This window comes from Temnothorax americanus, unplaced genomic scaffold (genome assembly GCF_048541705.1).
Source record: "Temnothorax americanus isolate GAGA-0224 unplaced genomic scaffold, ASM4854170v1 Scaffold7, whole genome shotgun sequence".
Classification (NCBI taxonomy): domain Eukaryota; kingdom Metazoa; phylum Arthropoda; class Insecta; order Hymenoptera; family Formicidae; genus Temnothorax; species Temnothorax americanus.
The window spans coordinates 6,093,607-6,115,346 of NW_027509792.1; the positions used below are offsets into that span (position 1 = coordinate 6,093,607).

General features: G+C 38.6%; 1 protein-coding gene across 7 annotated transcripts in view; it reads right to left on the bottom strand.

Annotated features, from left to right (window-relative positions):
- Window positions 1–2,493: 2,493 nt before the first annotated feature.
- The window catches only part of LOC143905935 (zwei Ig domain protein zig-8), a 131,089-nt gene continuing 111,842 nt past the window's right edge, over window positions 2,494–21,740 (bottom strand). For 6 of the 7 annotated variants that reach the window (XM_077421604.1, XM_077421600.1, XM_077421603.1 and 3 more), the window contains 5 exons: window positions 21,455–21,696; window positions 19,146–19,365; window positions 14,299–14,482; window positions 6,620–6,762; window positions 2,494–4,400 (listed from right to left, as the gene is read on the bottom strand). In XM_077421604.1, coding sequence (XP_077277730.1) covers window positions 4,279–4,400; window positions 6,620–6,762; window positions 14,299–14,482; window positions 19,146–19,365; window positions 21,455–21,696 — 911 coding nt within the window. In that variant the 3' untranslated portion in view covers window positions 2,494–4,278. The remainder of the gene's footprint in view (window positions 4,401–6,619; window positions 6,763–14,298; window positions 14,483–19,145; window positions 19,366–21,454; window positions 21,697–21,740) is intronic. The other variant, XM_077421606.1, reaches the window with a different exon arrangement.

A 21,740-nucleotide genomic window follows, 5' to 3' on the forward strand; every position in this document is an offset into this window, starting at 1 on the left:
TCGCTATGCGTTTGGTTTGTACGGTGCTAAAAGGTATATAGACACGTACCGCGTGTGAAAAATGCATGAGAATCAAGTCGCGCGAGTAGCGACGATATTGCGCATTGAATATTTTTCTCTAGCGGGCTAGATCGGCCCGCGTGCTGGATGAGACCCCGGAAATCCGGAAGCACCGTTGGCGCAAGCGAGCGTGAAAAGTTACAAACGTTACCCACGTCGCGCGTTACTTCGAGACCTTACCCTGGAGTAAAGAGACTTATTTGATATAAAAGTTGCAAAACGCGTCGGATAAAACCGTAATCGATTTTTCCCCCCCGTGTTTTACCGAATCCGGAGTGCGTCCCTTGACTCCCTTGTGCAGGTCGGATTTGTAAAGTTTTGAAATTCGCCTAGATTATAATTAATTATAAATTCAATTATAATTCTTAGAAGCGAGAAAAAGATTTCTCATCCATATTATCATATTCTATATTTCTCTTCCATATTATCGAAGACAAATACTACTGCAGTTAATAATAGGGTAAACTCGGATGGCCATACAGGAAAGATGACCAACCTGTTTTTTCAAACTAGCTCGCCATGAAACATCGAATGAACATGGGTTGGCCATCTTACCCGAGTTTACTCTAATTTAATCAATAATTTATATGTCAATTCTTAATAGACAATATAAAAGAAGTCGATACAATTGATAATGAGGAATCTCAGATTCTACTTTTTTAGTTTCTTCAAATTGTTTTTAAAAATGTAATATCAATTATTCTAATTAATTGTATGTACTTATAATTTGATTTAATATAAAATAAGGCTGCGATTGCGGACGAATGTCATCGCATTTACCCCATTGCAGCGGAATTTTCGACAGTACTCGCATATAGCGTTCGCGGGAGGTTTTCGAATGTCGCAGCGCTGCTTTTGAACGAGCCCGTTTTCGAAAGGGACCGTGAAAAGTTACCCTCCCCAGAAGAGATCCAGCGGAGACGAAAAATCTCATGGATGTCGGCGAACCGCGCACGATGAATAGAGTTCCTGGAGGTCCAACTGGGAAGATCGATGGAGCCACGTTCAATCTGTCGGTGCGCGCCCGAGCTACTTCCCGCGTATATTCCCGCACCCCGCACGTTACACGCGGAGTATCCCACTTGCGGCAGGGTTGACGATAAGTTCCCACCGGCTTCAATCTCCCGATGCGAGGCGGAGAGCGCGACCATTCTACCGTGTACGCGCGGTACACGATAAGTAACGGAACGTCGTTCCGGAAATGGATCTTGGCCCCGAAACGACGGAGCGGAACTCAGCGCCTCGTCCCCGGTTTTTGAGTAACGCTCGAGCCCTCGTTAAATCTTTTGGTGGAGGTCGGACGAGGTAGGATAGTTGCGAACGCTGGAATTCAACTATGTTATTTTTACAGTCGCTCGTCCTTTAATCGCAGCTCGGCGTGAAAGCGGCGTTTGTGCGGAACACTGCAACGCTTTGTTACGAGCTGGTCGAAGCTGGATGTGGGCAAGGGGTGAGTCATATAGCTTCCTTTCATAAAACGTAAGCACTGCGCGCGCCTGATATTTCTCTCTCTCTCGAGAGAGAGAAACACCAGGCTCGAGCGTCTAACCGTGAAACTTATTTTAGTCCTCAAAATTATCAAATCTAATAAACTGAAAGTTGCACGTATTTATTTTCATTGTTTAATGTGTTTATAATTGAACTGTGCGTATCTGCCACCAAACGATAGTGCTTTTATAGTCATCTAATCACCGGAAATCGAATGATTTTTAAGTAATTTCAAGTGTCCAGAAACGATCGATTTTTCATTCAAGAATTGTCATAAAAGTTGCAAATAGAGTGTTACGTTCAAAAGATATCCCATTATTTTCCAATCAATAAAAATCTCACATATGTATTCTAGGTCGCGCTTGCCGTGGAAATCGGGTAAAGCTTCGAATGAGGGAGAAAATGCCTCGTTTGTACGAGACACGCGATACAGAAGAGACGATGTCGTCAACGTCAGCTGTACATACGTGCGGAATTCTAATTCGCTATGCTCGATTTACAAAACTTTTCGCGCGATTTTACGTCAGCGATTCAATGTACATCCACATCAAATCACGCTCGATACATTTGCCGATTCGAATAAGTCATGTAAATTCTTTAGTTTGATAAAAGAAATGTAAAACTCGCGAGACAACGGTCTCGATATATAATCTGCGCGATGAAATTCAGGTAGAAAATAGGATTTTAAAACAACTTTTGTGCAATTTCAAACAATTTTGTACTATTAGAGCTATGCGCTCCTCAAAATGAATTTTATTCAAAGAGTAATACTTACCTGAAAGATCACGTATGATTATCATAGGCTAAGTTTCTAAAATCAGCACTATAAGGCATAAAATGAGACAAATGCCAGTTCTTGTAAAACGCATATCATATATTACGTGATTTCGTTTTCCTCACGATAAAACGTTAGGTTCGGCTTAAATTTATATATTATAGCGTATAATCTTTCGTTCTCTCTCTCTCTCTCTCTCTCTCTCTCTCTCTCTCTCTCTCTCTCTCTCTCTCTCTCACGCACACACATTCTCTCATAGCACGGAGATTTGGTTGGCTGCATGAAAGACAAGCGTACCTTCATCACTGTACAACATACATTCAGATGATGGCCTGACAAGTCGTGTCACAAATTTTGCTGTGTGAGATAGTATAATTACAAAACACTGAAAACACGAATTTAATTACGAAATTATATGAAATGCATTTGTTTCTACATACGGCGCGAGCTAAAAGGTACAGCATCTGAATGTATCTTGGCGAATTTATACAAACATACATTAACACCCTGTCATAAAGAACGAGCACCGATATTGGAAAGCTTTAATCATTCTCTCTTTAACAATTTTCATTAAAAGTTATCGTATAAATTAACTTAATTTACAGTGTGTATAATATATATATGCGTCCATATTATATTATTATCATAATTAACAATGGAATTCATTATATAATAATCAAAATAATTTCAAAATATTTAACAAACCTTATCGATAGGCGGTAGTCTCCTCCGGTGGACCGATTAACCGATGTTGTACGTTCGATGAGAAATTTGATGCCTTTTAATTATCAATAATAAAATAATATTATTGGATAAAACGATGGAAGCTCGTGATCCTGTTAATTGAAAAATTTGCGAGTCCCGTGTGAATCCTCGCACTCGTTTCGCGCTAAAAAACGCTCCGGTGGATGCAGAAAATTTTGTAATATAATGGTGCGAATAGTGATGGATGGAGGCCGAATCGAACAGCGCAATTTGTCTCGATTATCACAGTCGACAGTGATACGTGATAGCAGCCACTCCAATAGCTCGGTTAGCAGTTTGTGCCCAGAGCCTTTATTGTTTACCGGTTATTGGTTATTCGATACGCGGATTTATGATTTTACTGTATAGCTTTGGTCATTTCTGTTGCAAAAGAGCGACCGCGCTAGAATAACTTGGCGAGGTGCTAATATATATCGAATAATCAAACGCGCGTTTTGAATGGCACGATTGATGTTAACAGCATCATCGTATATCGTTTCGCAATGATCGAATAATTTGCTTCGCATCTGGTAAGCATGTTATACATACTTGCGGTAATTTAGTCGGCACGCGCGCGTTTTGTCCGCCCGGAAATATTCAAGCCTAATGGAATTTCGCGGAAGAGCGAAATTCGAACACGAGCTGAGCTAAAAATGAGATAAGCACATCAGTGAACGACTTATCGTGAATAAACAATAACTAAATCCGTAATACTCTTATCGACGAGCGTGTAATGCCCATCGGCTCTCGCGTGTGAATTAACTAGCTGAAAAGATGTTAAAAACCGGCCGTTCACCGAGGTGTCTATCCCGCGTGAAAGATTTACGTTCCGTGTACAATCGCTCGAATGAAATTACGCTGAGAATTGACGAAGGTATTATCTCGCGATACAGCGACGCGTTCCGACATGAATCTCGCGAATGCCGCGGGCGATCTATATCGCGTTTAGAATAATGTTCCAAGACGAGACGCAGCCAACCGCCTCTGTTTCGTCCCTACGTTTCTTATGTCAACGTAATATGATAACGTAACACACTCCCTCTTTGGCCCTCGTGTCCACTCCCGTCACGATAATAGAAAAGTTCGCGCGGCGCACAGGTGATAACGTCTCGTTCACCGTTGTGGAGCACTGGCCCTTTGTCATCGCCACCAAGTGCTCTTTTCCTAACCCGGGCGACTCTCGTAATGCCCGAGGAAGCTGGGTTGAGCCTTCATCTGAGCACCTGACCACCCGATCGGACTAGAACGGCGGCCAGGAAGAGTAGCGACGAGCTAGCGACATCCGCTCGAGCGAGTCGTGCACCGCTGTGATGTAGCTCGGCTAAACTTTCTCCTGAAACAGCGTCAAATACACTCACAAGGAAACGCTCGCAGATCTCTCTCCGACATTGATAATCTTTGGATACGTTGTAAAATAGTAATAATAATCAAAACAAGAATCATATCGCAAATTTGAGAATTAATGCAAATATTTCAAAGTGTATATATTCAAAAAATATTTTGTCAAATATACAAACGTAAAACAGTTTGAACTACTGTAAAACACATCAGAGACTTATCAAAATTGATGGAAGGCAGTTGCGAAAACGTTTCCTCGTCAAATAGAGTGAACTTCGATCGAGTTTAGACGCTTTCGTCGAACATTAGCAATCATAACAAAAGCCCGAGCGACATGATGCAAATATTAGGAAACGCCTTGTACAATTCAACTGAGACGCTTGTCGAACCTGTATTAAGTTATGCGGAGGATAATCGAAATAACGTTTGTACAAGTCATCTTGTAATACGAGGTTCCTGAGGAGAACCGCGAATTCCCCAGTAATCGATTCCAAGTGAAGGTGCAGCCACACGATCGTACATGCTGAAAGGTGTTTGAATTTATGAACGAATTATTTCTGCATGCCGCGCGAAGTGAGTCTCTTCGTCATCGACGATTGTGTCGCGCGAATTTCTCTGTTATTTCTTCGCGGAATGGAAACGTCCTAGGTGACTATGAGATACATATCTTTATTTCTAACATCCCGTTGAAAAGAAAATGGGAAAAATCGAAACTATCTTATTCAAGGAAAACAAATTTCGAAAAATTACGAATTAAAAATTGTCCTACTTGTATATTTGTGGTGACAGTTTTAGTTTTGTAATGAGAAGAAGCAAGTAACGAGTATCCCAAATTGCAAATAAAATGGTACGCACTTGAGAGAATCGTGAGAAAATAGTTGACAAACATATAAGAAATATAGGGCTTTTTTACGGGAGCTTCTGGAAACCATAATGCGTAAGTCGCAACATCAAAGCAATTGTGCAAAGTTTGTCTGTGTAGTTAGAAAATTCTACTTGCGTACTTAGTATCGTCGCGAGTTCCTGCGCGGAAGCATTTTAAGAAGATCCTTTACAACAAGTTCCGACATGCCAACTTTCTCGCAGGAGTCAAACACCGGAGGACTTTTAGGCGCATCTGCGAGCGCAGTTCAAGATAAATATTAAATGCTTCAAAAGCACGTACTTTGGTAATAAATAGCCGAGTCTGTAGCTACGGTACAGAGAGAGAGAGAGAGAGAGAGAGAGAGAGAGAGAGAGAGAGAGAGAGAGAGAGAGAGAGAGAGAGAGTTTGATACACAAACGTTTCGGCTGTAGCTTTTGTAATGGAGCAAGCGCGAATACCGCGCATCGGTGAATGTTGTGAATTCGTCAATTATTTATGACTCGTAGCACGATTCCCCTCTAACTGTTACCAGTCTGTTTCGTATCATGTTAACCAGCCAAATAGTTTGAGATAAGTTTCCACACAGGCTGTTTCAAAACCAGATACCATTTTTACCATAGATTTTTCGAAACAAATTTCAATTTCAAATGAAACAAAACGCGCATACGCACAGAAGAGTGGTACAATAGAATTCCTGTACTATTTAAATATTGTTTAACCATTGTTTAAACATTGTTAAAAGAATGGTCGATTATCCAAACAGCGCTATCAAAGAAACGAAAATAAACGTTCTACCTGTTTCAATATAAACAAGTTTTAGTACGTTTAGTATACACAAGGTATCCTTAATTCCAGCAGTATTTATTCTATAAACGTGTTTGTGAAATGTAAAATGTTAGTATTTTAACGCGTAAATAAATTAACATTTCTCTACAGCATCATTTTGAAGCATACGTTGCTTTAGAAATATGCTTCAAGAAAGCTGCACTAAATTAGCTACAAAGTATGTAAATTAACACAACTCAGAAGAATTAAGAAAATAGAACGGATGATAAAGAGGACCGTTAAATTATAGTCATAATTTTTGTTTTGTTGCGTTCACAGAATATCATGTAATAAATGAATATTTTTACGTTAAAATGTTATTCCAGATCGATTATCCGAGCATTTTGTTGTCCGAGTTATATAATAAATTAAATATAAAGAGTTTTGCAATAGCAGTTTTGATACGTCCTGTATAAGTTAAACCAACGAGATTACAGCATCGTTACTTGTCACGCGCTTTGACGATAAAAGCGATAACATAAAAGAGCAATCGAGAAATATCAGAAATGCAAAAATATTCTCACCGTTTAAAACGTGCACGTGAACCGTGGCGGGTTGGTCCGGCATGGTGGTAAGCTGGCAGGTGTAATTTCCGCTATCCATAGGTCCGACTTTAGCTATGCTGAGAGTCGAATTGGCCCCCTCTTCCATCAGGTCCGTTTTCACGCTGTAACAGGTGTACACACACGTTGAAATTTCAATGCCCCGGAAAGTTTGTCGACGAGAATTTCTCACGCGCCGTATTTCGTGCTCGACGACGTTGCTGAAAGCAATATGAATGTATGTGTGTTCGATTTTCCTGTCGCGCAGCATTGCACTATTAGAATCTATTCGAGATTCTTATTTCACAAGTCTGATATATATCTACGATAATCACATCTGCCGCCAAAAAGCTATTAATTAAATGGCTAATGCGTAACGTCCAAGGTTGAAAATGTGTCAGTCACAGTGATATGCTATCTCGAGCGAAATTGTTAACGTGAAGTCGCGAGATCTCACGCTGTATATAGCGGGAAAGAAGAGAAGTATCTCCCGAGACTAACGAGACCTCCTCAATTTTCGAGAATTCCGAATTTCTACTACCCTTGCATCTTCTTCTTTGTCCTGACTAATCGCCAATCCTCCATCACTCGAGTCGTTTTTCTTCTTCCCCGACCTTTTTTTTTATCTCTGTTCTCACCGGCACACCACACTCGCTCCCCATTCGCATGCTTTTATGCGAACTTTCTTACGCGGTGTAGGTAAGTTAATTGCAAATCGAGCCGAAATTATCGGCTCCCGCGAGAACAGTTTGTGTTACTCGCAATAGACCGAATAATAAGTTCCGCGGAATAAATATTTGCGCAGAGCCGGTGAACTACCTTGATAACGCACTTCATATTGATCAACGGTCCTTTTTTTTTCTTTACCGCGTAGAGTTGCATATTTCAGTCTCGTATACAAACAATTCGCGAACTCACTTTTGTGGATACGAGAAATACGTAGTAACGTTATTATGATGTACTGCTCATAAAAGTTTAAGAAAAATTGTATTTTCCGCTCGCATATTGTTGGAAAAGAAAAAGTCACGAAATTCGAAATAATTTGCAAAATGCAACAATACTTGACATTTTTCGCGACTATATTTTGCGTCAATGTAATTTCACTGAGCACTTCGTTTCCCCACATATATCTCTTATTCATTTCGTATTAACGTCGCGAAATGGCATTCATTATCCGTACATTGGATCTGCATAAATCATTGGATGCAGGAGTTTCCGTAATGAGGCCTGTCCTTTTCGCGAAATCGCATTTCAAGTTGAAAAGAAGGACGAAGAATGCAATGAAACAATGACTTCGTTAAAGTGCGCTAATTGCAGACAGAAATATATACCCGCTTTCTCGAGGGAGAAAGGTTTCCGCGTGAAACTGCATGCTGCAGAGACGTCTTGTGGAAAATTGCTCTCGTACTTGACGTTCTTATTTTTGTGAGAAACTACTGGAAAAAGGGGGACTGTTCGAGCGAGCATTTTGTACGAGTACGAGGTGCAAATAGCGACTCGGGGCATTTCAGCGGACCGGCAAACATTGAGGGATGATGGCACGGTTAATAGTTTTTATCATAATTTACGTTTTTATACTCTTCCGAAATATCAAAGCTGGATGTAATCGTAACGGTATTTGTTTGAAAAAAAGTAAAAAAAATGCGGGAGAAAGAGACCAAAGTTAGAAACAAAAATACGATTATAAAAGTTATAACAATTTTGCTGACAATCCCACCGGCTGTGACGACGATCGCGTTGGATGTTCTACATGACTTTCAGTTCGCGCTTTTAAAGGCTACTTGACAGCAGCTACAGCGGCAAACGTTTGCCCGGTAAATATTTCACCGCGGAAATTTTTAGCATTTCTTTTTTGCGTTCTGTACGCGACAGACGTGACCGCACGGAACAAAAGCGTGCGCTTTTATGGCAATACCATCCCGAACGTATTGTCGCTACTCCATGTACTACGGGAATGATACAAGTTCCTTAAGTGTTATTTGATAAGAAAAACTGTTCTCTCTCTCTTTATGTTTTGTTCTAACGGCCGATTACGTCAAATCGTTCTGAATTCAACGTGATATTTTTACATGAGACTGATGGATATCGTTCGCGATAATTTGTTACAACTTTTGAGAGTTCGTAAAGAGGGGAAGAGACAAAAAAGGGGCGAAAGAGAGATAAAAGTTACACAAAGAACCATTTAAACTGGTAATCTTGTCAAATGGATCCAATTAAGGATTCGATTCACGCTGCCGCAACTGCTTTATTTAATTGGAATGCTACTGTTCAGGATTTTCCGCAGCAAAGCATCTCTCTCTCTCTCTCTCTCTCTCTCTCTCTCTCTCTCTCTCTCTCTCTCTCTCTCTCTCTCTCTCTCTCGTGGCTTTCCTACAACGTGACCTCATGTGTTACAATTGTTGTTCAATAGTCGTTGTTCCTCCTATACTCTACGATGGTTAACGTGCAATTCTGTAGAGAAACAAAGCTCGCTCTTCCCCAAGCTGCTTCTCCAGCTTCGCTATCCTTCGCGGAGGAAACATCCTTATTTATGCTAGGTTGCGTGTCGCTGAAAGTGGAAACTTGACCGAGAAAGGTTTTGAATCGCGCCGAGCAAGCGAGACTTTAATCGAAAAAGTTCCTCCGTCGCAATTTGTCGCTTTCGTTACCCTCGGCCGGTTGAACACCGGCAGGCGATCGCTCGTTTATTCGCGACGTCGAGGGTCCACCCACCACCGCCTACGTCGAGCAACGTAGAAGCTTTGTGAGAAAGAGAATTCTTACAATTAATTTGATACGGAAATGCGAAATGAAAATAAAAAAGTAGTTACCAGGGATCTTGGGATCAGCTCAAAAAATTGCATGGTCGAATGTAAAGTTAAACGTGCATGGGTATTAATGTCTTTAAATAGCTTTGAATAAGCTGTGCTTAGAAGCCGCGAACTTTTATCACGATTACTGTGCCGTAAGTATAATTTTTGTGCTAATTCCGCAGCAGTGGTTTTAGAAGATTTAACATTGCCCGGCGTTACTAATTATTGCGTTTACGCGATAAAATTAAAGCTGCGTACCGGCTTAAGTAATGGGATTAATGTCACCGATGAAAATTTCGTTGTACGTATGACTCGCGTAATTTTAATGCGATGATAAATGGCAGCTGGCCAAGTTGCGGAATTCAATAATTACGGAACAATAATTACAGCATCGGGTATTGTATATTAAGTTAAATATTGTTTATATTATTATTTATTACAGGAACCCACACACACACACACACACACACACACACACACATTTTTGTTTTATAATCGCTTTAAACTTACGCTTTGTTTTATCCTTTTGTCGACGAGCTTAATATAAGCAAGCATAAAATCCAAGTTTTTTTCACACATATAATATATACGCGCATATTTTTTATAAATACTCTATAGACATTACTTTTTTCTCAGTGCTCAGAAGTTGACAATACGGACCGCCGTGTAATGCAACCGGCAAACGATGATTAATCGCGCGAGACATTATTTCGATCGATGAACCGATGTGGCTGTTAACCCTATATAAGCGATTAGTTACTTCTTTATCCGAGGCGCAATCAGCCAAACGCAAGCATTAGCAATTCATCATTCAACGCGATGTCGACATGGCGAATGCTCTTTCTGCTGATGCGGCATGGGACGTATTCGTTATACGTAAAATGAGTTCAATAATGAATCTGCGTTCTCGTGTGTGCGGTATGATGACGGGTAGGAAACTGCAAAATGGAAATTTATACGCTTATTATTAAATTAAATATTAATTACATCTTATTTTACATTTTTGTTCATATTTTAGTTGAATAGAATAATATGTGCAAAGAAGTATAAAATATTCATGAAATGAAATTCTCATGAAACAGCTACTTTTTTTACAATTATTAATAATTAAATTTAAAATGCCATGATATCCACTGTAGCTTTTAGGATATATTTTAGGCAAAAGGTATCCTTTCCTCACAAAAGTAATAATAAAACTATGCGTTTATTTGAAGGAAACATTCAAGTATATGAATTTTTCAACAGAAGTCAACAAGTTCTATTTTTGCGATTTTAAAAATAATATTTTAAATTATTCAAAGAGTATAGGTTTTTATACGGCATTTTCTTTGTCTCCGACGCTTTTAGATATACATAAGAACTTAAATAAAAAACACAATACATATATACTTTAAGATCAGTGTATTTTCCACGTTTCCATCAGTATCTTTGGTGACGTCTCTTCTTCTGTTTTAACTTCATACCGCGGGTGAAAAATATCAGCGGACGCTCGATGGATTGCCGCGGCATTGACAAAATGAAAGCGCGAGAGAGCTAATATGTTCAGGCGAGCAATATGTCCTTTATCACGGTGCAGATTGGGTCAGGTTAAACCTACATTGCGAATAAATTAAGATAGATCGTAAACATAACATTGATTCGACGGCGCGGAAAATTCGATTTAACGCCGGTCAACTACGGGCCACGCTTTGTGCATTACTATCGCCGTCGTAACCGGAGGTTTAATTACAATCCCGAAAATTTAATGTAATTTGACACTGCGTAAAATGCTATTTTCCACCGTACACTTCCCTTTCCATTCGATGATCGTTACGCCGTCAAGAGTCCTACTGTAATTTAATGAATTAAACGCGATGTTAAGCGCTATAAATTCATTGTCACTTTACCTTTAGCCCCGGATACCGTTCGCAAATAATTTGATTAACGATTAACTCGGGTCGTTGTTATAACGCTATTTTAACAACGCCCAAAAATGTATGTATGTACACTCCTTTTAAGAAAATATTTCAGTTGAACGAGAAATTTTCTGTGCTTTGTTTCCGTAAAATGTTCGGTACTAATTTAGTAAATTATGTTCCATTTTTATATATAAATTTCAATAATTTGGAAACAAACATAGATATATAATTCAGAAAAAAGTGGTTATATATTTTTTATAGTGCTTTAAGAACAAGATAATTAGTTGTTGAAGATAAAGAATTAATTTATATGTTTGATAGAAAATTTTATTTTCGACTTCTCTTTCTGTTTCCTGGAGTATTTTTTCCAAGGTATCGCAATGTTGATAATCGATGTAGACATATCTGAAAGCGCGAGATCATCAGCGACGCATTGTTAAATTACGGGGGACAGAGGAAACCAGATAGATGTCGGGTGATTAATTAAATGAAAGGTTAAATTAAGCGAGATAGCAATAATTCTTGCTCTCCCGTCACTGCAGACGCCGCTGCATTGGGAAAACAAGTGCTATGGCACTGCAGCAGTTTTATGTGCAACGTGTTTACGGTTTGCGCAGCTGGGTTTGCGGTTCACGGAGTGTCCCGCGTGAGAGCGAGCGAGAGAAAAAAAGAGAGGAAGAAAATAAAATTTGAGCACAGCACGATCGGCCGGGAACACACATTCGAACTTGGTTCATACGACGAGCATTAAAGTACTAATACAAATTTCAAAAAAATTATTGCGACAGCGAGAAAATTCACGACTGATAGAGATGATAGAAACGATTTCGAGAGATATAATAGCCGAGAGATTTTGATTCTAGAGGTAATTCTAACTATAATCTTTTATAAAATTTAGAAAGACGTTAATTAATACTTTTAATGCGTCACGGACGGCAAAATATTTAGCGTCAGTACAGTGCAGTAGCGTACAGTTGCCAGGCAGATCGCAGAGGGACGCTATTCTGTTCTCGCAGCGGGATCCACGACCTCTTGTATATACAGTCGTCGTATGTACAGAAGCGCGCAACGCAAACTAATTTCATTTACTGTCCCGCCGTGTCTCACCGGCACCTAACTTTACTGTCAGGGCGGGCCCACGGAAGCGTCGGTCTCGACCAAGAACCGGCCCCCCCGAACATTGGAACCTTTCTCGTCGACACGCCGCCATCCTAACTCTCGCGGCTGCTGTCATCAACCACCATGTATAACTCCGTATGAGCACTCTACCGGCACGTATTTTCGGGTCCTTCGGGGGATGTTCTTGTATCCTGGCCCGAGAAATCGCGAGCAAAAAGGCTGGAAGCGATGACATTTTGCACATCAGTGCTGTCAGATATAATATACGAATATAAATTTCCCGAAAAGCTTTATGAAAGTTTCATAAAAGGTTTCAAAAAAAGTGCAAATTTTCAGTATTATCCGAGAAAACCATGCAGTTTTCTCAAAGCTTACAGTTTATGAAATATGCATATATAATTTTTGTACATGCATATAAAAAATAAAAAATTTTTATGGTCCTTTTAATCAGTAACTTATAAAATTAAAAAAAAATGGCGTTCTTTATTAATAAATCTTGATGTATAGCATGGTATTTTCTTTGTCTATTGTAATAATTCGGTGTTATAAAAAAGAGAATTCTGAAATTTGACTGCTTTTAATAGCAATAAAATAAATAAGCTGTCAAAGACGTGCGTAAGTACATTACTACAAATTCACATCTCTCGCGAACGTCAGGTTTTCATTTCGTTTCGTTTTTTGAGATTGCAGCTATGAGCATATATTCAACATGATAAATTACATCATTTATCATACTTAACAAAGTAACGCTGGTCGAGACAAGAAAAATGCGAATATGCGACAACGTATATAAATGGGATGACATTTCGCGAGTTTTTTCCACGACTTTCGTCCGAAATTTTCGGACACGACTTTCGAACGGGGCGCGTGTAAAACGACCGGGATACGTTGCATAATGGAATGTTTTATATCCCATATCTCACATCTCATTGAACGATATGGAACGAACTATATATTAACGAAGCTTAATATGACAGCGTGTCGCTCTTGCCTTTTTCTTATTTCCGCCGTGAGTTTTATTCAGCGCGACAGTTGAACTGAACGAGCCGGCGAATCTCTCCGCTATTATACGGATCGCGAATAATGAATTCTTATGCTCCGGAATCGGTTCTTTAAAATTCTACCGTTCCAGCCAAGTTGCACAGGAATCTATAATAATATATAATCCGCGAGAGAGACGAGGGAAGAGCGAGCCGTTTTTTTTTTAACGTTCCGCGAGATACGTTCTGGGGCGAGACGTACAAAGAGCCGAGAATTATGTACATGCGCGATCTAGATTTGACTTTTCCCGGTCGCTTCTGCGGGAAAGTTGACACAGAGTCTTTCAACCGCGCGTAAATCGCGTAAATGCCTGTCAAACAAGGAAAAGTTTCGTGAATTAATTACACTTTGCTCGCATAACCGCGCCAAGTTTGTCCGACATTTAGATTATTCATTTCTCATATTTGCCGAGAAGCATTTCGAGCGAGAATGACTTCGCGCAAGTAAATTTCGAATAATAGAGCTATTAAGCTTAAAGACTTCCGGCGCAGCGTATAGTTGTATCATACATATTATATAACAATACTAATTTAAAATTATACATTTCCATATTCTCACGATTGCGATTGGCATTGTGAGATAAAATATATTGATACACTACTTTGATACGTATATTGATATTGTGTAAAGTATATATTATATTATAATAAACAACAGTTCTGATGCAAAAGAAAAGCGAACGAAAAATAATAGCTTAAAAATATAAAAGCTCGGTAAAGAGGAGATTAGACAGTGAGGACCGTCTTCAATTCTTTCAGCTGATATTAAGCGGTATAAAGAAAAGAACGGGTTATTTAAAACTTCGGATTACCTGATACCGCCTCTCGTCGTATCGTAGTTCAAGACTCTATTGCCATGGAGCCATTGGACGACGCTGTACTGCACCTGCATCGCTATATGACGCACGACGCATAGTAGTTCGATGGTGCTATCCGCTTCATAATACTTGTCCCGCAGTGGTTCGCCCAGGGCGTCCACTATTTGGACGGACGGTGCTGAAAATTAAAAAAAAAGTAAGATTTATCAGCGAGTCTTATTTTGTCGACCGGCAATCGCGTGAAGGACTCGGAAAAATAACTCTAATTTAATAATGTCATCTGCCATCCTGAAAGAGAACGTAATTAATACACTTTTCAAGTGCATCAATATCTCTTCGCGTAGTAAACATTTGACTGCATTATGAAGCCATAATTTCGGTCGATGAGAAAAAAATTGGGCATGTCGCAGCCAATTCGGAGCTTTCCAAGCGCACGTCGTCGACTTAAAGTTTCTATCCTCTTACAAGAAGTTTTCGTGTCACCACATTAAAGTAAAGATACTATACATTTGGTTTAAATATCAAAGTTTTACAGCTCGCGCGAAAGTTTTACACATTAATACGTTACGTACGAAGCATGTCGTCGCACTTTTATCGGAAAGTTATCTTTCATTTGAAAAGTCACATTTCAACCTATTAACTTCTGATATCCGCCCTTCTTTCTTCCTTTTCTTTTTCCGATTTTTCTACATTGTTCTCTACATTATCTCTTGTTTCAATCAGACTGTCATATAATCTATTCTATAATTGCGTAGTTTTGTAAATTCTCAAACTTCATAGACTTCGTCTGTTATTATTCAGCGTCGAAAAAATTAATTGACAAGTGAAGGCAATTAACTGAATATCGGAATTGAAGCTTACAAGTTTTACTTTTACGAGTATATAGTACCACTTTTATTCATCGCCACACATTTTTGTCGTAATCATTATCGCAGATAATTGCAATATAAATTTTGTTCTTACGAAGAGATCACTTGCGAGATTCTTATTCTAAACGCAATCAGTATTATTTGCCGAGTTCGTCGATTTCTCGCAGTGCGGCAATCATGCGCATCATGAAATTCGGCCGTACACACGAGCGTGATATTGGATTACATCGAACTCGGCTTCAAATATTTAACTTTATGGCCCAATAAATATCTCTCATATTGACGTCATTGGGTTGTCCACACGATCGAGTACCAAACGCGCGATCGAGCAAATCGATTCATTCGCGTCTTCCGTTCAGCTGGACTATTTCCAATCGGTGCCTCTATACGTATAGGCTATATTGCGGCCACGAAAGCTAAGTAACGTACGGCTGCCGAAAGAAATCACGAAAAAGGGAAACGTTTTGGAGATAGATCAGAGTGTTCTCTCGCCGACCTGGTACTCGACCTCATGAATACCGCGCGAAATGTAATCTCTCCCGCGCTCGCCCTTTTCTTTTTCGCCCGTTTTTTTCCCTTTTTCTTTTTACGCGCTCTCCATCTGAGGTATGCCGCATTTTATTTCGCAACACGATACAAAATTTTCCCCATCCTACCACTGTATCCGGAAATAAGTATGTTTTTCGCTTATTTTTTCCTTTTCTTTCTTCCTTACCTGATAATTTCACGTTAACGTTTGCAAATTTCGAGCTACCATATGTTTTTGCAGTTAATACAAATAATACAAATAATAGAACTCCGAGCAGATACCAGAACAGCAATGTTTGAATACTTTGTAGGAATACCTATCTATATGTATAACATTATAAAAAATAAACATTCAAACAAATTTAAATAAATTAGACAAATAAAATTTATATATATATAGGCAAATAAAATTATTTTTAATGGGACGCTAAAATTTTCGTTTATATTTTACTTTCGTCACGAAATGCGTGAACAATACAACTTTAGCAAAGAACAAAGAACTTGAAACTTTCTCGCTGTTATACATTTGAATTTTAGACACATCTACCCTGCTCTTGAATGCTTCAAGAGTCGAAAAGCAAATTAGAGATTGCATCCCACTCGTAAAGCTTGTGTACTCTTTTGTTAACATCGTAATATGTTCTTTTATTAATATCGTAGGAGAAACACGCGTCGACTAAATTGGTAGAGCGGAGACAGAGAAAGAGATCGACGGCAGGGTATAGGAAGACGAACGATCGATAGAGGTCGAGGAAGTAGTACTGCCATACCAAAATCTCGGCTACTTTATCTTGCGGAATCTCATCCTCACGGATTAAGTGTCGATCCTTCCTTTTGCGTACATTCGTTCCAGCATATAGCAACAATATTAGCGTTCTTTAAATATAAACCACCGATAGTGTCCAGAACTGATTGTAAATTTACTTGTTTTACATTTTTCTTTACATGGCGATCATGATCCATGCTACTGATTCTATTTCAGATATGATAAAAGAGCATTCTCATGTCAAATTATGTTCATAATAGTAGAGTTAATTTTTCGGTACTTATATGTCGTATCATACTAATTATAAATAATTATGAGTTTATAACAAAGAATTATAATAATACAATAATTTTATATTCAAAAGATCAATTGATTTACGTTATTTAAATACATCTATTCACACATACAGAAATCCACTCTGTTCAAAAAATAGCGCCGATAATTGATTGGAACGCGCGACAATAGTCAGGCAGGGCGCATTCATATCTCCTGCGTTAATTATCGTACGGCGCGGGATCCATCGATAACACGCGTTTGCAAGATTCGCACAATGGACAATTGTGTTTAACGTAATTTGACTTTCAAAGTTGAACAGATACAGAAAGAGAATAGGTTGCCGGGGCCAATGAGAATGCGTGGTTCGACGATATATCGTTCTTTCAACGGCATTTAACTTTTCGGACCGCGTTACAAACGACCTCGTGAAAGCTCGCGCACAAAGGTATCAACAGGGTGAAACGATTAAACTTTAATTGTTACGAATATCGAATGATATCTCGCGGTACTCGATGGGAAGCGCGAAATAAATGTCTAATATCTTCGCGTCGCCCACACTAAGTATCAAAATGGAAGAATAAGATAATCATTTGCGAAAACTTTTACTTTAATGCAAATCCTACGCGCAGCAGTCTTTCAAGGCGATCGCGACGAACGTCGCACACACCGCAGAAATTATTTCGACAAATTACGGAGAATGGTGGAATGCTACGAGGATAAGTGCAAGGGACTTTAAGTAGATAATCCCTTTGAACTCGCGTTAGGAGATTCTGGGCTATAACGCGAAGAAGCTACGTCGTCTTATCCCGTAGAAACGAAAGCTTACGATATAATCTCACATCGGCAAAGGCGAGCAAACCGGGAAATAAGTAAAAGAGAAGACTCTTGCCTTTTTTTTATCGTAACCCCGCAATTCTATACGATTTAGCGAAAGTTAAGTCCGTATGTACGTCTTTACTTAGAATTTTTTTAGTCTCTCTATGCACGTTACCGTATTATAGTTTCGAATTTGAAATATATTTTATTTGATTAGAAAAAATGTTCTAGAGAATATAATCATATTAATTTTATACTTAGAAATCGCGCACATCGTACAGATTCGTGCGGGATATTTTGTACTTCTTCGAGCTACAATTTCGCGATTTTTTAATAAACGTATACCCGTTGTCGACCTTTATTCTTATTTCATAATGCGGACTGTTATGTTTTTAACGGCGCGCCCTTATTGTCCACCGTTAGACTTTAAAATTACGCATTTCTCCTCTCGCATTAATTAAAATCTTCCCGCCGTTTACAATTTTCCGTTGTCCATTTCTCGCTCCAGATCTCCATCTAGCTGCCACTTCACCCTTGTACAGCCTCATTTCGCCGAATTGCTCGACACACCTCGATTACCGGACTACAACGAGATGAAGTTCTTCTGCTTTGCACCGCCGCGCCGCCGCGCCGCCGGCGCCGCCGCGCCCTTCCGTACTGAACGGATCGTGGATTTTCTCTTTCCTCTATTCCCGTCCGTCTCGACTACAAGGCACTTCGTTTTCAATTATCCTTTTAAGCGATCTCCACCGCAAGAACATTGCGGACGGAGGCAATTTGTCCGATCGCTCGCAGAACTGCGGAATTTGAGTTTCTCTTTTCTTCTCGTCTACTCTCTGTCGCTAGCATATTGAATCGTAAGGTATTACCGGGAGATAAAAATTCTTCTTTCTTTGCTCTCTTATTAATTCAAATGAGCGCGAAGGTGGCATTGAAGAAAGGTACGATTTAAGAAAAGTGTCTCGGTTTTTCATTCTAATCAGTGCTGTTTCAATTCTCTCATTTATCTACGTTTTATTTTCAAAAAGCGTATATAGACATATATAAGCAATTCCAATATCTTTGTTTTAAAATATACATGTAGATTTTTACGTTTTATCAAGTCTTTTGTTTGAAAGACGAAGTAAAAACTGGAATTACAATCATCCTAACTATTTAAAATCTCTTTTAAATACATTCTTCCTTTGTTCGTATAAATGCTACATTAAGTTCGTCTCAGACACGACGAGAGTGGAACAAAAAAGTGTGAAACGGAAGAAAAAGACATGTAAGCTTGAGAGAAAGTAAATAGTAGAGAAGAGTGTTCGTTCTTTGCTCCGCTTCTTTTAAGAGGCTAAAACAATTGCGTCAAATTGCTCAAAAAGAGTTCATTCAGAAAAATCTACAACTACGAGGAATTTAAAATCCGAGTTGTGTAAAGAGAGCGCTGCGTAAAATCTTTTCAAAGCGAGCACGTGAACTAGAAACGTGCGGAAATCTTACTTTCACGAAGCATATATGGTTCGGTAAGACGTCATCGTCGTTATCAACATTACTGTCCCGATGTTGACGTTAGGCAAAGGTCGTCAGGGCACGTTATCACTTACCGTTAATGTGTAGGTTGACATAAATAAACTTTGGTGGATGGGTACTGATCTGACACTCGTATTGGCCCTCGTCGCTGCTGTTAACACGCTTGATACGCAGACGCCAGTTGTCCGGGTACTGAAATTCGATGGTGTATCTCGAGTCGCCCGTGTACGTCTGCTGGCCGACTGTCAGCAGTCTCATCTTCTCGCTGCTCTCCTGTCGTCGCAACCAGGATACCTGAAAATACAAAATGATTCTCCTTGAATGCGATTGCTGCATTCGAGAAACTTTCCCCATAAGAACATCACCGTGGTTGGCTCGTTTTCATTATCTTTACAAACTCGTTTACAACGCTAATGTTCGTACAAATATGACACAACTGTATCTGTGGTCACCGAAGACAGATTCGAATATTTTTTTCGATCCAAATGTCAAGCCGCCAGTCAACACAAGGATCGCGTATAAAAATATCAACAGGTGTACAGACAATAGTTCGTGTGCGGAATTTTCCGATTCTACCGACAATTCTCATGTGTACGCGTTTTATATATGCGAGCATATTTGCACCGTACTACTATCTTTGCTTCGTAAAAATATTCTGACAATATTTTATTTTCACAACTCTGGCTTATTTTTACTAAAATTTTATATATAATAATCGAAAAACATTTAATAGAGTTAATAAACATTTGATAGCTAATCGATAAGATAATAATCAATTATCTGATTGAAAATAAGGCCCTTGTTTTTCAGAGTTTACGTTTTGATTAAATAGATATTCCTCTAATAATTATATAAAGCAATAATTTCTCCAACAGATACAATATTTCTTTCCAGTTTGTTTTTTTCTTTATCATAAAGAACAACGTGTGATTTGCGATTAAATTAGATTATCTATGCAATATAAATTTACAGTAAGTGAAACGATTAATCGATTTCTACAAGCTGTGTCAAGATCAGATTACGATATATAGCGAATATGAAGTAGAGAATGTAGTTTATCCACGTAACTGAAACTGAATAACATGTTACCGAATAGCTCCATTAAATGTATGTAATATCATACATCTTCTATATGGAACTACGAAAGCTAATCGGGTATTATCGGTGCTTTGGAGATATATATGCACATTTATTGTGTGTGTTCGATATCGTATATAAAGATACAAATTACTATCGATTTATAACTTTCGCTTTTCTCGAAAATGTGTCAATATTTATTTTATCGAAAAGTAAGAAAGATACCTAAAAGTATAAAAAAATTATATTAATGTATCTGTTTTATTTTAATAAATATATTTCTGCTGAAGCTGTATATTTAGTAAATCGTTTAAGTTAAATCTATCTACCTATATATCTATCAGATAATAAAGAATTAGGAATAAAAAATATGAAGAATTACCTACTTCTCAAAAAATTATTTTGATCAAGTAAGTATAGACTTTTTATTAGTCGAATTTTTAGACTTTATGTTGTTAATAAAATAAAAAAAAATTAAATTACTTACATAATGTTCGAAAAAATTTTTTTAACTTGTGTAAACAAATATTTATCTTTATATAATTTGTGAGTTTACGATATTAGTTGGCTATATTATAAATTCCTGCTACGTAGGTAACAGGATATTATCTGTTCAAGCGCTAGAGAGATTCATGCGCGCCACAACCGATATCTGACCGCATAATTTGTTCTATAGTTTGGGGCGTGGATAATGCGGAAACGGTTTGTAACTGTATTACAGCAATAAATGAACAGTAGTACTTGAGAATATATAAAGTCATCATAGCTTTATATATATGAGGTAATTTTGTAGTAGATCAAATGTCGTTGCTCTTTTCTTTGTATATTATAATAAATTTTTCTAATTGTTACAAAAATCGAGATTAAAATATCATTGTCCAATTAAAATTACACGCGCTTATCTTCGAAACTCTTTGTACATTTAATAAGATATACGATTAAATGATATCGAGTATAATGGAGAAAACTTTATACTAATAAGTAACAGTTAAGGAACAGAGATTTATTACTGAATTATTATGTGCAGATTACACATATAAATAACCGGGTCGCCAGTAGCGATTACACGAATTTCTCCTTAAATTCGTTCCTTGAAGTATAAAATGTGTACAAGCGCGCTCGCAGATTAATCATAATAAGCTAAACGTATAGCTTACCCGGGGTGTAATAAGGCAAAATTCCGAGATTAGTCGTGAATTATTGCGCTGTGCATTTGTAGCAGTGATTAAAAGCTGCGGGCGACCAGATACCAGGCACGAAGGGGAAGGAGCGAACAGAATGACTGAGTGTGCGTTTTCATGCTTACGGTTTTGTCCTGCAGCAACGATATCCTACAATCAAGCGTGACGCTAGCACCAGCCTGCACCGTAATGTTGGAGCTCTCGCCTTCGAAGTGAGGGCCCCATTTGTGATCGTGATGATGCTGATGCTTGTTCAGAGTGCTGTGCGTGTCAAAGATGTAGTTCAGCATTGGTGCATCCGTCGGCACAGATCGCTTTGCCGCCGTCGTCGATTTCGTCGAAATCGAGTCCGTCGCCAGAGGCAATTCTGTAATGTGCCAAAAGAAAATACATGTGATTAATATATGTTAT